Source organism: Neopsephotus bourkii, unplaced genomic scaffold (genome assembly GCF_033783945.1).
Source record: "Neopsephotus bourkii isolate Nb327-2 ecotype Australia unplaced genomic scaffold, CSIRO-AGI_Nbou_v1 NB_882, whole genome shotgun sequence".
Lineage (NCBI taxonomy): Eukaryota > Metazoa > Chordata > Aves > Psittaciformes > Psittacidae > Neopsephotus > Neopsephotus bourkii.
The window spans coordinates 925,317-942,209 of record NW_026901376.1 but is presented as its reverse complement, the minus strand read 5'-3'; the positions used below and the strand labels follow the sequence as shown (position 1 = coordinate 942,209).

The 16,893-nt window shown below is 57.1% G+C and overlaps 1 protein-coding gene across 1 annotated transcript; it reads left to right on the top strand.

Annotated features, from left to right (window-relative positions):
- Positions 1-903: 903 nt before the first annotated feature.
- On the top strand, positions 904-12,175 carry LFNG (LFNG O-fucosylpeptide 3-beta-N-acetylglucosaminyltransferase). The gene is made up of 8 exons (XM_061356981.1): positions 904-1,396; positions 8,259-8,307; positions 9,144-9,243; positions 9,382-9,535; positions 9,627-9,712; positions 9,957-10,122; positions 10,345-10,430; positions 10,519-12,175. The coding sequence occupies exons 1-8, from the start codon at positions 1,010-1,012 to the stop codon at positions 10,583-10,585; spliced, it is 1,095 nt and encodes a 364-aa protein (XP_061212965.1). The 5' UTR covers positions 904-1,009; the 3' UTR covers positions 10,586-12,175.
- The last annotated feature ends 4,718 nt before the right edge of the window (positions 12,176-16,893 follow it).

Genomic DNA, 16,893 nt, shown 5'->3' with positions numbered 1-16,893 from the left:
TCCCTCCCTGCAAAGACAGGGAGTAAGGGGGAAAAGAGGCCTGGGGGTGGTGGCGTCAGTTAAATAGCAGGTTGGCGGCACATCCAGGACCAGATTTCAACCCAGTTTTCCCTTGCACCCACCACTTCTCTCATTTAACAAGGCATCATTTTCATGGTTAGCCATCATTGGGGGGGGGGGGGGGGGGGCTTGCTTATCATCTAGGTAGCATTTGGTTTTGAATGCCTCTGCACCTTGGGGCTTCTGCACTGCAGGATGGGGTTAGTCAGGTCTGGAGTGCCTCTGGGTCTCCCTGAGCAGGGATGGGAACAGACCTCCCCCCAGCGCCCCATTCCCAGATTTAGCCACCAGGCTGGCGCCTGGTGGAAGCAAGAACAGTGCTGTGGGTTTGAGGATTTCGGTTGTTTGGGGGTTTTATTCAATTATGCTTGGCCTCAGAACAGGCTGATGGGAAACTGCAACAGTTTGGTCAGGCTGGTCCCTTTTCTGGTAACCTCTTGGACACAGCTGTGAGAAAACCTCGGTGCAGGCTCTGGGAAACGACAGCTCGGGATGAGCTGAAGGGATAACATACACGTTACAACGATGAAGCAGCGAGTGATGCTCCCACCAGGGACCAGCGTATTCCAAACCTGCACCCTCCCCACTACCGTCAATGGGAGGCAAGGAGGAACGGGCAGCCTGCCTGCACCCTGCCATGGGAAAAGCAGAGCGGGTAGGACCCATGGAGGGCTGGTGGGGAAGATGAGGGGAAGATGCGGAGCGGGTGCGGAGCGGGTGCGGAGCGGGTGCGGAGCGGGTGCGGGCAGGACCGGGCTCCCGCTGCTCACGCCCCGCATGGGGGCGGCCCATGGGAGGTCCCACCCCGGGCGGGGCGGGGACGGTTTAAAAGCGGCGGCTCGGCGGGGGCTGGAAGCGGCGTGGGGCGGAGGAGAGGAGGAGAGCGGAGGGTACGAGGATACAGCACAGCAAAGCACAGCATCAGGCGGCGGCGCGGCGAGAGGAGGCGATGCTGAAGAGCTGCGGGAGGAAGCTGCTCCTGTCCCTCGTGGGCTCCATGTTCACCTGCCTCCTGGTGCTCATGGTGGAGCCACCGGGGCGGCCGGGGCTGGCCCGCGGGGAGGCCGGCGGGGCGCAGAGGGCACTGCAGAGCCTGGGGGCTGCGGCTTCCCCCGCGGCACAGGGTCCCCCCGCTCTCCGCAGCTTCGCTGACTACTTCGGGCGGCTGAGCCGAGCCCGACGGGAGGTCCCCGCCGCCCCTCCGAGCCCCCCGCGGCCGCCGGCCGAGGACATCTCCCCCCGCGATGTCTTCATCGCTGTCAAGACCACCAAGAAGTTTCACAAGGCGCGGCTGGAGCTGCTGCTCGACACATGGATCTCCCGCAACCGCGACATGGTAAGGGCATAGGGACGGGGATGGGATCGGGGACGGTCCCTGGCGCTGCCCGGCATGAAGCGGCGCGGCCGGATTCCAGCCCACGGGGGTCAGCCGCGGCCCCGACCCTTCGCCGTGCGGGGTCCGGTGGTGCTGTGACCGGCAAGTGTCACCTCCTCTTTCCGCTCCACCCGTATCGCCGAGCAGGAGGGTATTGCGAAGCTGTTTGGGCTGTTCTGGAGCTTGCCGTGGTTTCGGGAGGGTGAATGCAGCGTTGCAGGGTGAGTTTGGGATGGGGAAGTGATGGAGAGAGCATGGACTGGGCTTCTCGCACTCAGCAGCCCACCCGTCCCCAAACTCTGCTCCTCCTGAGCGGCTCCCAACACAGAGCTTGCTCTGAGTTGTTTCCCATTGGGGAAACTAAGGCACGGTGCAGGGATGCAACCAGGGCCACTGATGCTGCAGTCAAGGTCAGGTCCTTGTGGATGCTCTTATGGGCTGCAGAGTGAGTTATCTGCAGCTGGGTTGCTCAAAGGACACCCATTTTAGCAGCCCAGGGCTGGGAGAGCACTGGGACGTTCTGAGGCTCTCGGTCCCTTTCTCAGGAGCTGGGCAGGACTGGAGTGCTGGGAGCTTTTGCAGGTCTGTCCTGGCTCACTCACACCAGGGCAGTTCCTGCTAGTCCCATTCCTGACCTTACTGATGTCCTGCCCACGGCCCTGGCAGTCCCTTACTCTGTGCTTCAGGAACTGAAGCAAAATTCAGAAGGAAAACAAAGAGCTGTTTCCTTAGGAAATGTGCCTTGCCATCTGCTAGTAAGACTTTTTCTATCCTTAGACAACTTTCCAAGGAAGTTATGCCTGGTCCTAACCTTTCCATCCTCCTGTCTTCACGTGTTTCCTCCTGGCCTGGAATCGTGTTTCTTGCTTGCAAACTGTTGGCCTTCTTCTTTTTCCCTTTGGGAATCTGGAGTGGCTGAAGGAGGAGTTCAGGGGGAGTCAGTGATGGGAACATCAACCTGCCCCTGCCTCCTGCATCCAGCTCTGCCGGACCCCGTGGGCTCTTGGCTCCTACAGCTTACCCCAAGCATTATCTTGCTATTTTCTTTTTCCCATGTGAATCTTGTCCCTCTTTCTGCTCAGGTCTCCTGGGCTTGGCAGTGGCTCTGCTGTCTCTCCCTGGTACAGTTATTTAATGGAAACCTCTTTTATGCTCTGCTGTCACTGCGAGGGGGTGGCGAGTGCTGGTTGAGGGGGAAACGCTCTTTGAGCACCTACAGATGATCCTGGGAATGGCTGCTCTTTCCACACCCCCCCCTCCCTCCGGCTTTCTTTTAGGGCTTTTTTTGTTGTTGTGCTCCGTTTGTCCGTTCGGATTCCCAGAGACCCGAAGCTCGGCTCTCACGCTGTCCCCCTGGGCAAGCTAACAAAGCCCCTTTTCTCCTGGCGCAGAGAAAAGGCTTCGCAGCCTCTTGTGTGGCACTTTCCATGGGAACGGGGGAGCCGGAGCCGGCCGTGTCCAGGTCAGGTTGCCTAGAGATGAGGGCCATGAAGCCAGGGGGGCTGCAGCCCGGCGAGGTGCCTGCCTGACAAGCCAAGCTGCTGAGTGACGGCTCTTGTACAGCACTTGAGGACAAGGAGCTGCCGAGAGAGATGGAGGCGGCAAAAGCTCCAGTGGAGCAAAGCGAGGGCTGGGAGGACACATGGGTTCATTCCTCTGCCTCCATGCTGCTGGTAGTGATCAGCTCCGGTCTTCCCATGCAGGCTGCTGTCTCTTTGGAGCACCCTGGCTCCTCCAAACCCATTAAGTTAGGTTTTCTTTGGTCTGCAGAGTGCAGGGTTGGTGCCATGGGGCTCCTCTCCCTTACTTCCCCGTTCTGAGGAGACTGTGTAGTTCCTGTATACCCTCCTTGCCTGGCCCCATGGTTTCTGCTTTAGGAGGGTGGTTTGGTGCTGGTGCTGCCTCTGCTTAACGTCTGTCTTGGTCTGAGTCAGGCCTACGGCTGCTCATCCTGTCCCTGTCTCACTCCTGTGTTACTAATGGTGCTTGGCTACCTGTGCTGCCTTGCCGACATAGGGTGGTTGATTCTATGATTCTATGCCTGATGCCAGGTCTCTCCTTCCCCTGATCCTCCTCTTGCACCAAACCCCAACCTCTCCCTTGGCTCTTCATCAGCCAGGCTGCTCTCTGGGCAGGAGGGATGCAGGCACTGGTGAGAAGGGGTTAAACCCAGCAGGTAACTGAAGGCTGGTCCCTGGTAGATGGGGGGAATAGCTATTGTGTCCTTCCTTGGCTGCTCTTTGTTCTGCCCACAATAGTCCCTGCTTCCTGCCCTTTGGCCCCTCCAAGACACTGCAAAGGGCACCCTCTTCTCCTTCCTGCGTTTCTCTGCACAGGGACGCCAGATCCTTATTCCTTTCTAAATCTGCTCCTCAGCTTGCACAACCCAGGCTGGCCAAGCTGCTCTTTGGAGGAGAGTTACGCTCTCTGCTTTGGGGAGAGCTTCCAGCTGTATCCTTAAGGATGCTGGAGTGCAGTCTGGGGGAACTTTGCACTGGAAAGAAAAGAGAGAGGGAGGAGAGGAAAGTGGCCGTTAGACAGAAATCCTGGACAGGAGCAAGTCCAAACCCACTGCTTTCCTGCTGAGTCGAGCGATTTGCAGTGGCAGAGTTGCACAAGAAGCATCCCCTGCCCCTGGGGCATCCCGAAGGCGGATGGGTGGCTCGGCACACGCCGCGGTACCCGTGAGGGCCCTGGGCTGGGCTCCCATCCCGGCAGCGTGGGATCTGCTGGCTTCCTCCGCTCAGCAGGGTAATTGCAGGCTTTGAAAAATTCCTGCTCTCGGGGCAGAGGGAATGGGTTTGCCTTCCGGAGAGCACGCTGCTCTGCTGGCAGCGCCCATGTAACCCTAGCACCTTGGCCAGGGTCCCCATCCTCGCAGTGCCCATGGTGCCAGCATGTGCGTCCCACTTGGGTTGGGACCTGAGGGCTGCTCATCCCAACCCAGCTCTATGGTGCAGCCAGCTCCCGTGGGGGCTGCTAAGCAATGAGAGTCCCTCCCTGGTGTCCCCTCTTGGGCAGCCTGTGTGGTTTTGGGGGGTGGAGGGACCCCTTAAGCGCCTGCTCCAAGTGATGCTGCTGTCCTTGTCCATAAAAGCCCCGGAGCCGGTGAGCGGAGCGTGGAGCGCGGAGCAGGAGGGAGGGTGTGGGACCCTCACTGCACAATGAGCTCATTGTTTGCGAGGAGGTTATTAAAAATTATAGCATTTAAAATTACAGTGGAGGATTCTTCCCCTTGCCCATAGCGGGGGGGGGAGGAAGGGCCCTGCGGCCTTGCAAGCCCCTTTCCTGCCTCTGCAGGTCCCAGCTGTGCCAGCACAGACCCCATTCCCCAGTGCTGGGGAAAGCCACCGCTGTGGAGTGGGGACACTGCTGTCACAGGGATGCTGCTATTGCACTGCTCCCAATGGGTTGAAGCAGGGTGGGGATTTTCCCTCCTTAACCCTGCAGGCCAAAGGGAAAACATCTGCTGTGGGGGACACAAAGCCAGGCAGGGACCTGCTCCTGCAGCCCCTTTGCCTACCCTGGAGCCCATTGCCCATCTGGAGGCTGATCTCTTGCCCCCAGCACCTCTCTGCTGTCTCCTGCATCCAACCAAGGTGGCAGCTTCCCCCAATGGGGATGGGGAAGGGGTTGTGTATGTGGGTGCTGGGGTGCTCCATCCTCTCCCACCATGGGGAAGTGAGACGTGGCACAGGGACAGGGTCTGTGCACCGCAGGGTCACGGGGGTGCCTGCCTGGCTGTGGTTCCCCTTTCTGATGGGTGTGCATGCTGCTGTGGATGGTGGGGACATGAAGCAGGCATGGGGTCTGCTGGGTGCATCAGCCCATGTGGACCACTTATCCAGGCAGTGTGTGGGGGAAGCAGGGTGACCCTGGGGTGGTCCTAGATGATGGGATGCCTTGTGCAGCACCCAGCCATGAGCACCCCATGAGCTCGGTTGGTGCAGGGGGAAATGAGTCACTGTGAAAGTAGAAATGATGGGGATAGCAACGAAGACAAGAAGAAATGGGCCCTCCCCAAGGGTGAGGAGGAGGCAAGGGGCTGCTGGCGGCTGCTTGGCTCCTTGCAGACAGTTTGGGGGGGGGGGTGTTTGACCCCATTCCGGCCATAGGGATCCCTGGTGCCTCTCGGTCCCTGTACATGGAGGCTGAGTATTGTGCGGGGCTGTATGGAGTGGTGGCAGCTATTGTTTGGGAGGGATTTGGCATCCTGTGTTTCTTGAAGCTGCAGTTTTGAGAACAATGAGGTTTCCTGCAGGGCTGGGGGGGGCAGCGGGCCCTTCCTATCCTGCACCCTGCAGGAAAAGTTACTGTGGGGGGGGACCTAAGAGGTTCCTGGTGCCATAGTTGGCATGGGAGCCAAATGGGAGAGAGGTGGGTATAAGAACTTTGGGTGCTTGGGGGGGCTGGTCATGCTGCTGTCCATCTGGAGATGGTGGTTTGGTAGGTGGCAGCTCAGGGATGCTGTCTGCAGTATCCCCATCCCATTTGTGCCACCATAAACTGGGCACTGTGCTGATGCCCAGCACCACACACCGGGGATTCTGAAGCCTGATCCGTGGTATTTCCTTGTCCCACTCATCTCCTGGCCTGACCCCTCGCATGCTCAGCTGGCCCCTCTGCTCCTCTCCCCTGCAGCCCTGGGTGAGGGGGCTGTGCAGGGAAGGTGCAGCTCCCCTCTAAGAGATGCACTGAAATGAATTGAAAAATAAAGGCTTTAAGTTTTACTTAAATATTGTGGCAAAGATGGGAGGGAGATGAACCTGTGGGGTGACCTGCAGGGCTCGGTGCCCCTATCCTGGTCCCCAAGGTGCCACCAGCTCCACCTGCAGTAGCAAAGTGATGGAGGTGTATATGGGGAGAGGCCAGGGGGAAGATGCCTCATTCGGATGGAGCTTTGGTGCGGGCCAGTAACAAACCATTGTCCCCGTGCTCTATTTATAGCGGCTGAGCCGGAGGATTACTTGTGGGGTTATTTTTGGAGCAGCCGAAGGCAGTTGCTGGACGGCGTTTCTGAGCTAATCAAGCAAACATCTTCTGTCTCGCCTGTGCCGAGGCTGCGTGTCCCCTGCATCCGCCATCCCCCTCCGGCACTGCTGGGGCTTAAGGGGTGCTTGGGCATCATGTGTTGGCATGGATGAGAAAGGGCTTGTCTTGGGCATCCTTGGATGGTCTCCTGTGGTTCTGGTTCAGGTCACAGCCCCAGCAGCTGCCTGTCCCCTCCCTGAGCATGTGGGGAAATGGGGACCAGCAGCAAGATGCGCTGGTTGGGGTGAAATCCTCATTCTCTATGCACAGCACTGATGTCCCCCCGGCAATGATGTGTCCCTGGGGCATTCTTGGCCCTGTACTAATGAGCTAAGGCCCCATCCATACCCAAGCTGTCCCCCCCTCATCGGCAGGTCCCCCATCCCCTAATCCGTTGCTCAAGGCCTTCCTGACCCCATAAGGACCCTGTCCCTCCCCGAGCACTGTGCTGCAGAGCACTTGTGAGAACTTGCCTTCCCACCACCTCCAGCCTTTTTCTTTCTTGTTCTTTTCTCCTTTCCAAGCCCCAAAGGTCACTTGTAGCCCCGTCCCCAGGAGCACATCCTCCTCCCCTCCTATTCAGCCTGCCTGCAGATCTGGGCTCTCCCCACCAGCCTCCCCTCGGGCCCTGAGCAAACACTCTGGGTTAACCAGCAGCTGTATGCTAATGACCACCACTGCCCGCTTAACTCTCCTCCACTGAGTAAAGTCACCCTCCTATTGTACCCACCTCCTCAAACACACCACAAAACCCCAGCCAGCGCTGTCCCAGGGCCGGCCTGCACCCGGTTTCCAGCTCACTTGTGATTCATCATCCCCAGTGCTCAGGCTCCATCATCCCCACTCTGCCACCTCCTGCCTTTCCCCCCCTCCCCATCCCTTTTGTCTTTATTCCTTTGCCCTTTTGTGCACGTCTGGTTTTTAATAGCGCTTGGCAGCTGGTTGTGGTTTCTCTCCTCCAGCTTTGTTTGCTGCCCGCTGATTGATGGCGATGCCTTTCCCACCCCCCTGCTCTCTCCTCCTGCTTCCCCAAATCCCAGATCCCCCCTCTCCAGTCCTCCTTCCCGGGCAGCATATGCCAGGGCTTAGCTGTGTAAATAGGGGAGCGCAGCTGGGGTGCCTGGGGAAGAGGTTGGGTGCTGCTTGGCATGGTGCTGGGGTGGGCAGTGAGGGACAGTCCCCTCCTTGGGGCTGGTAAGAGGCACCCAGCTCAGGACAGGGAGCAGAGAGGATCCATAGGGGTATTGTGCAAGTGTCCCGGCCCAGCACGTGCTGTTGACACAGGTGGGGATGTGGTTGGCAGCCGGTGCCATGGGCAAACACACCTGCCTGGGTTGGGAATGCTGAGGGGCGGCTGCTCCGGCATCCCCGGCCGCACGTGCCGGATAAAGTCTGAAGTCTCTCCTTAGATCAAGCCATGCTCTGTGCCCAGTCCCCTGCTCCTCACCATGCACCCACCTCAGGCTGGGAGTGGTCCTTGTGTCACCCCAAATCTCCATGCCCGCTGCTTCTGCCCTGGGGGAAAGGCGACAGAATGGGGATGCTTAGCGCAGGTGCTGTGATTTGCACCCCAGTGAGGGCCAGCTTAGCACCCTTCTTGGTCTGAAGCCAAGGGTGTTGTGGGGATGTCCAGCTCTCTGGTGCTGCTTTGGGTTTTGGTGAGAGGGAAGAAGTCATCGCCAGCATTCCGGAGGGATTGATCCCTGGTGTTGCACAGAGGTGCTGTTATTGCATCCAGAGCCATGTGGCCTCAGCCCCTTGGTCCTCAGAGGTGCCTTGTCTTCTCTTTCAGACCTTCATCTTCACGGATGGGGAGGATGAGGAGCTGAAGAAGCAAGCACGTGAGTCTGTGGCTCTTGTCCTTTTGTGTGCGTGACCTGGGCAGGTGCCCTGAGGAGCCCTAGCCTGGGGAGCAAGGCTGGCATGGAATTTGTCCTGGGCACTGAAAAGAATGGTCAAAATGCCACTGGTTAGACAGGAATCTCAGCCTGGGCTGAGAAAAGGACAACTTGTTTCACTGATTATGCCTAAAGAGCACCCTCTGCCCAGGAGTTTCACATGGATGCAGGTTTCCTTCCCAGTCAGGCTATCTTTTGCATGATACATCTCGGAAGCATGATTCTGTTCTATGCCTTGTGGGTTGCCTTTGCACCAGCTTGTCCCTGGGGTGAGCTGGGATTGATGGGCAATGCAGCCAGGGTTCTATGGGAGCATTTTCCTGGCAGCCCTTCCCTGGGGCTAGCGTCATCATCGTCTGTTCTCCCCTTGCAAATGACCCGTTTTCAGTCTGGGGAGGAGCTGGGTGAGCAAAATAGGGCAGGATTTTAGCTACCATGTCCTGGAGGATCATGGATACACCCTTATTCCCAGGGCGGCTGGTACATGGCGCTGGGATGTGTGAGGTGATGCAGGTAGCACTACTATAGTGCACTACTGCATCCTTATCCCTTGCTCATCCTTTCGTTATCTCACATGGACCCAAAAACCATGCCCAAACACCTTATTCTTTGCCTGGAATGATGCGGCACAGAGGCCAATGAGCACCAGGGACATCCATGGGGTTTCCATCCCTTGGCACGCCTGGGATGTGCATGGTGAAACATCACCTTCTGAACATAACAGGGATGTGCAGGATGGCCGATGCTGGGTGTTGACCCTGGTCCATCTCTTCCTATAGGAAATGTCATCAACACCAACTGCTCTGCTGCCCACAGCCGCCAGGCCCTGTCCTGCAAGATGGCTGTGGAGTACGACAAGTTCATTGAGTCTGGCAGAAAGTAAGTAGTGCCTGGGGTTGCCATGGGGGACAGTGCAGCAAGGGGGAGGATGGTCCAAGCAGAGGCTATTCCCGTTTGGGGGCTGTATCTCAGCATGGGGAGCTGCCCCAGCCCACTGTGACATTGCTGCCACCGCAGGTGGTTCTGCCATGTGGATGATGACAACTACGTGAACGTGCGGATGCTGGTGAAGCTGCTCTCCAGTTACCCCCACACACAGGATATCTACATCGGGAAACCCAGCCTGGACCGGCCCATCCAGGCTACGGAGAGGATCAGTGAGAACAAGATGGTGAGACAGGGGCAAGAGGTTGGGGCTGGCTCAGTCTGGGCTGGGGTTTGCAGGAGGAGGTCTCACTGCTGTTGCTTGCCCTCTCTCGCAGCACCCAGTGCATTTCTGGTTTGCCACGGGCGGAGCGGGGTTTTGTATCAGCCGGGGGCTGGCGCTGAAGATGAGCCCATGGGCCAGGTAAGAGCCTTGGGGTTGCTCTCCCATTGGGACTTGTCAAGGTCCTTGCAGGGCTCAGAGCATCTTTGGGGATGGACGTTGGCCTGTATCCCACCTCCTTGCTTGGGGTGTCTGCAGGGGGCTTGGAAACAAGCTGGGAAAGACTTTGGATCCTCTTCTAATTAGAGCTGGGTACCCACTGGCCAAGCCCAGACCTCAGTCCCTGGCCTTTGCTCCTCTGCAGCCCCTTTCTGTCTCCCTGCAGCGGCGGCCACTTCATGAGCACAGCAGAGAAGATCCGCCTGCCCGATGACTGCACCATCGGCTACATCATCGAGTCCGTGCTGGGGGTGAAGCTCATCCGGAGCAACCTCTTCCACTCCCACCTGGAGAACCTGCACCAGGTGCCCAAGACGGAGATCCACAAACAGGTATCCCATGTGGTCACCTGAAACTGGGGCATCATGGCTAAGATACCCATTGGTACGCAAGCAGAACATCAGCAGAGGGGGGATATCCCATCAGCCCATCCCTGTGGGGTTATGCAGAGTGTGGCTTGGGGAAATGGGGTGAATTTTGCAGCCTCCCCTGTACCTCTGCTTAATCCTCAGGGCCACATCAGCTTCTTGACCACCCTGTTCTTCCCTCCCCAGGTGACACTAAGCTACGGCATGTTCGAGAACAAGCGCAACTCCATCCACATGAAGGGAGCCTTCTCTGTCGAGGAGGACCCATCCAGGTGAGATGAGGGGACCCTGTCCCCGCCAAGCCGGGGGGCTGCGGGGCCAGCACCTCCCTGTGCTCAGCATCACTCCTCTCCTCCTCAGGTTCCGCTCCGTGCACTGCCTGCTGTACCCCGACACGCCGTGGTGCCCCGCCAACATGGTTTACTAGGAGAGGCGCGTGTCCCCTCCAACCTCGTCCCCGATCTCCCCGGTATCCGACGGGCGTGCGGGACCTGCGTGCGGGTGTTTCGGTCCGGCCTCACCGCGAGGTGCAAGGATGGACGGACGGACGGACGGACGGATGGACGTCGTTGCTGTGGTATTGCACAGTGTGTGTGTACTGAAGGCTGCTGTGCGGCCCCTTGTCCCCTGCCCTGCCTGCCCGGCTGCCCGTGCCCGCTGCCTGCTCTGGCCAGGGGGACGGGTCCTGAGCACTTAACCACTGGGCATCCCCATGGCACTGGTGGGCCCCACGCCATGCGTGAGGAGCAACCGCAGTGCGGGGCTCTGCCTCCCCGGGCTTGCTTCTTCTTTTGTTGGTTTTCCTTTCAAGTGTTGAGTGTTTTTGGTGTGTGCCTCCCCTCCGTGTCTTTCCCTGTTCCCATAACCCCTCATCCACCCCATCCCATCTCCCAAATCTCAGCAGCGAAGCTCCGGCTCCATATCCAGATGAAAGGTCACCGGTGAGGTTTGCTCCCTGGCTCAGCAGGCAGGGGAAGTGTCCTGGCCATGGCAAATGATGCTTCAGGGTGCTGCAAAGGTGCTGGGTGCTCAATGGCCGCACTGGAGGGAGATGGTGGGGTGGGATGCCAGCTCATGTTGGTGTTAGCTCTGTTTCCTGGAGCTCCCCTAGGTCTGGCTGTGATGGTGCCAGCAGCATCGATCCATGTGCTGTTAATAGAGACTAATGTAAAGACTTTCTATACATACAGTGGGGGAAAAGGGCTTTTCTGGAGTCACTGGAGCAATGTGGGCACTGTGTATTGGGTCTCCCTTCAGTGCCACTTTGGGCAGCCCTGCACCTTTGTACTTCGGGGTCAAGCCAGGGGTTCTATGGGTGTGTGTCCTCACCATGGGCCTGGAGCCTCCTCCAGCCCTGGCTTGGTGACCAGAGCACCTGAGATGCACCTTGCCATGGGTCAGGAGTGTTTCCCAGCTTGGCCATCGCTCTCTTCCTGCTGGGGAGGGAGTTAGGCAGGGAGGGAGAGGGATCCCACATCCTCCCATGGCCGTGGCCACCAGCCCTGTGCCCCTGGGTTATAAGTGGGCTGAGCCAGAGCTGAACATTTCCAACACAAAGCTGAGTGAAAATAGCCCATAATGGGTGCGTTGTAAATATGTTATTGAGCCAGTATTTTTTTACTGTGCCTTTTTTAAAGGGGGAAAAATACAAAAAGAAAAAAAAAAAAAACAAAAACAAAAACAACAAACCAACACATGGAGAAATATGTAGATTTTAAAATGCTTTTTATACATTTTCTGTGGATCAGAAAAAGAAGAATCCCCAACCTTTGATAATCTGTTTAAGAAAGAAAAAGAAATAATTGCCATGTCTTTGTAACTATCACTTACCTTAATTTATATGTTCCAGTATCTGGAACACCACTCTGTGCTTTCTGTAACTAGGATGTGTTTCGAGCAATAGATGTGGGATGGGGAACCAGCATGGACAGTGTGTTCTCAGGGACTTGAACCCGATCGCTGCCACGGGGTTCCCGTGGGAGCGGTCACCAATAAAGCGGCTTTTTTGCTGACCACAGTCACCTGGTCCTGGCCTCTGGTGTCTCTTTATGGATGAGCTGTGCTGAGCACCCCTTGTTCCCCCGCGGATGTTATCGCCTCTAATGAAGCTCTCAGGGATGCACCGAGGAGGGGCTGCGCCCGCATCCCTCTCTTTTTCCCACGGGTACCGGCATCCACCGGCCATTTGCATCCCAGGGTGTGAGGGTCCTCTTCTCATCCCCCTCCCCAAAAGGCTCGGCCGGGTCTCAGGGATGGCTTTTCCCAGGCTCCGTGGTGGGAGCGGAGGTGACGGGCAAGGTGAGAGCCGGTTGTTAGCAGGGTGCTGTTAACAGCCGGCGGGCAGGCGTCTGCGTGGGAAGGTTGGGGGCTGCAGGAGCCGAGCTCCTTCCCTCCCTTCTCCACCACCACTTCAGCCAACACAAAGCACTCACCTGCCACCAACAAGCCCCGGCTCTCATGGGCTGTGGCAACAGCGTAAGATCTGCCCCCGTACCCCAAACCCAGCCCTGTTTGTGCATCGCTGGTACCAGCTTTTATCTGCACCATCCTCTCCTTCCCCCGCCTTCCTCCTCTGGGGTTTTTTCTTTTCAAGGCACACTTTCTTACCTCACCGTTTCACTTGAATCTCTTGGGTTATCAGGGCTTGGCCTTGCTAAAAATACAGCCTTAGCAGGAAGTCAGCATGTGCTAAAGCAACAACCCCTCCTTCCAACACCCGCGTGCTCTTCAGACAGCCCCAACAACAGCCTGCAGCCCTTGAGGTGCTGTGGGATGGGGGGCTCTGGCTTCTGCCCCCCAAACAATCCCCCATAGGTACCCACAAAGCCCCATGGAGAAAGGGGATGTGGAGAGCAGCGCTGCCTTCCCCTAGCACATGGTGGGTGCAGGATTTGGGGCCCCCATCCCTGCAGTGTGGGGTCGGTACAGGGGAGCTGTGTAGGGCACAGGAAGCTCTGCCACCCACCCCTGTAGTTTCCTATTACTCAGGGCTGTGGTTTCAGCAGCGCAGGCGCTTCCCGGCAGCGGTGCCATCACCCTTTCCACAGGCTGGTCCCCAAAGTGGGATGGGGAGATGCAACCAGGACAGGGCAGCACCCATCTCACACAGGCAGGGCTGGGTGTGGGCTGCCTGTTTACTGCAATACAGCCCAAATCCTGGGTTAAGTGCTCAGGGAGGTACTGAGGAACCAAGGGTTGGGGTATGGGCTGGCTGGGATACTGTTGCAGGGATGCTTTAACCCCTGGGAGGGTGCTTAATAAATAAAGAAATAAAATGTAATGTAATGTAATAGAATAGAATAGAATATACATAAAATAACATGAAATCATATTAAAAATAAATTAAGAGAAATAAAATAAAATATCAGTATCTGAAGCGGGCCTATAGGGATGCTGGGGATGGACTCTTCATTAGGGACTGTAGTGACAGGACAAGGGGTAATGGGTTAAAACTTAAACAGGGGAAGTTTAGGTTGGATATAAGGAGGAAATTCTTTCCTGTGAGGGTGGTGAGGCACTGGAATGGGTTGCCCAGGGAAGCTGTGAATGCTCCATCCCTGGCAGTGTTCAAGGCCAGGTTGGACAGAGCCTTGGGTGCCATGGTTTAGAGCGATGTGTCCCTGCCCATGGCAGGGGGGTTGAAACTGGATGATCTTAAGGTCCTTTCCAACCCTAACTATTCTATGATTCTATGAAAACAAAAATTGGATGCACTAAAACTGACCCCACCAAGCCCTCAGCAGCAGGGGCAGGCAGCACACCAGTTCCCCCCCCATTCCAGTTTGTCCCAGCCCAATCTCCCAGCCTCTCTCCCTGCTCCCTCCTACCCGTGGGCTGGAAAGTAAATAAATAGAGGCATTAATATCCAAAAGGAAAACAAAAGCCAAGCCTGCTCCTGCCAGGCCAGCCTGCTTTCATCTGCACCCCGGCGCTGCTCTGCCACGTCCTGTTTACTCTCCAGGCAGCTGATAAGGCAGTCCTACCTTCTGGAGGGAGCTGGGGTGAGGATGCTGCTGTTAGTTAGGGACCGCTGCTACTGACACCATTGTGCCCATGGGATGCTCCAGGCCAAAGGCTTTCCCGGTCCCTGGGTGGTTTCAGCATTGAAAGGCAGAGCAAGACGCTCTTTTAGTGCTTTTTGTTTTGCTTCCTCCACCTCCTCGTTTTTGGTTTTAATTTGTATTTGGGCCACTCGTTACCCTGGGTTTGTGTGAATCACGTTCCCAGGCTCGCAGCTTCAGGACGTGGGGAACGTCCCACTGGGGAGCTGTGTGTGGTGATGGGACGAACACCCAACCTGGCATGGACAGTGGTGAGAAATAGCTGAGGCTTGGGATGGGAGAGGGGGTGTCAGGAGCTGACACAAGTTGTGTGAATCGGGTCCAAGAGCCACTTCCAGCTGCTCTGGCCCAGCACACTGGAATAGTTGTGGGAACAGAACATGAAAGCGGCTGGATTGCTGGGTCTGAGCAATGCGCACGTGGCTCCAGCTGCAGCTTTGGGACTTGACTGACTCAGATGCTGGGTCCCTGCGAGGGCTTGAGCTACACCCCTAAACCTCAATGAATCTGGAGGCCACTAAAGCCCCCATTAGCATCATCTCTCTTGGAGCAAGGGGATGCAGAGCCCTGCAGCACAGAGTGATGGAGCAGCACTGGGGCATGCAAGGCAGCCCCCCAGCAGCAGCTCCCAGCCATCACCCACATCCCCTGTATTTCTTTTCTCCTTTCTATTGTTTCCCACACCTGCATCATCTGCAGGTGGTTAAAAGAAACACGACCCCAAAGCCCTCCAGAGTTTATTTTTCCCTTCCTGACTTTTAAGACCGGCTTTGAATCTATCAAAACCAATTCCCCCCTCCCCAGAGCTGCTTCTGCTCTGCCCCAGCCTCCCAGCTCCCGTAGCCATTTGGCAAGCCAAGAATGGGAGGAGGAGATGAGCTGAGCATCTTAAAAGCAGCTGGAAACGCTTCCCACGACACTGCCAGATGAGACCTGAAGCTGTGGCATCACTGAACAACCCCATTCCCAGGGCCTCCTTTCTCCTCCTCCATAGATGTGTCCCCCTCCATCCCTCCCAAACCAGGAGGGTTTTGTCATGGGCATGGTGCTGGGTTTGTGCCTGTCCCTGCTGAGGCAGGGGACTGAGATTAACAGTAGGGACACACAGTAATGCAGTGAGCTCATTGATCAGCACCAAATGATGCTCCAGCCATGTCCACATCAGCCCAGTGAGCCCCCCCTTACTTAGGTGGGCTGTTGAGTTAGAAGCCCGCTGGGGAGCAGGGTTCACACTGGCTCCCTGCCCAAGAATCCCATCCTCTGGCCCCAGAGCAGCCTCATTTGGAGCAGATCCTGAGTGACCGAGTGATTTATGGGGTGCAAGAGCCAGGTCCCACGGTGTTCGGTGGTGGGAAGAGGAAGCGGGCGGGAGAAGGGCTCCGGCACCAGCATCTCCAACACCTCGCGGTGAGAATGGAGCTGTGCTTCCTCCCGCTCCCCTCCATGGACCGAGGAGGGATTAAAAAGTCCCTGAGCAGGGATTTTTGCTGAGGTCCTGGTGAGAAACACCTCCTGCCCCAGGAAAAGACCTTTTTGCCTGCACAGCCATGGCACAGCCCTGCCTGCAGCAATAGAGACATCGGCCACAGCAGGAAAAGCCCTTCAGCTCCTGCCAGCATCCATCCCCTCTCCACCATGCAATGGCACAAGGGCACAGCAGTATGACCAAGGTGGCCCAGGCCAGGCTGCAGCCATAGAGTGTGGAGAAGCTCTCCCCTCACCTCTCCTGTGTCTGCCTCCTCTTGCAAGCCCTTCCCGCTGCCAATAGCAGGACTTCAGCATCCCCATGTGGTCAGAGAGATCGGTGTCTCTCTGTTCAGCCTTATCCTTCCGAGCCGATACTGTTCTCTGCCCTGGCTTCCCTCGCAGTGCAAGGAGAGGCCACGACCTGCTGAATGCAGATGTGGTCCAGCACAGTGGGATGGGGAGATGGGGTGATTCCTCCTCAAGAGGGACCAAAAGTGCTTCAGGAGGGGTTAGGGAAGATGAGATGCGGTGTCAGCTGCCTTCCCAGACACATGGCAAATCAGAATCCCAATGGGACCCTCCCAAAGGAGAACCATGAATCCAGCTCTCAATGGAAGAAGCTGCACAGATCCAGGCTTCAGCATCAGCACCGGATGCTGCACGCAGAGCGCTGCATTCAGCAGGAAGCATGACCTGTAGCATGGGCCATTTCCAACCCCAAGAGGTGACAGGAGGTGGGGACACACGGTCAATAACTGCATCCCAGCTCTGCTTGCTGCTTCTCCAGCTGCCAACCCACCGGCAGCTCAGCGCTCCCATTGGCACAGCTCAGCACACCACAGGAACAATTATGTTTGAAAGCACCTCCCCGGGCCATCCCTCCCTGCCTTATCTTTGAGGGCAGAGATCTAAAGGACCACTACTGAAGGCTGATCAGAAGCAAAGGTTTATTCAAACACATACTTCACCCTCCCTTCTGTCTCATCCCACCTCTGCATAGCCCTGCCCTGAATCAGGTTGGGTGGCTACCATGCTCCTCATGGCACAGGAGCAGAGCAATGAGACAGGTGAAGCCCACGGCTGCTGGGGACAGAAGGCTTGAAAGCACTGGGAAAGGTCACCAGGGAAGTGGCCTTTGCATGTTCCCATCCCCACTGTGGGAGTCCATAAACCTGGTAAAACATTTACATGCTGACTGTGATGGGGG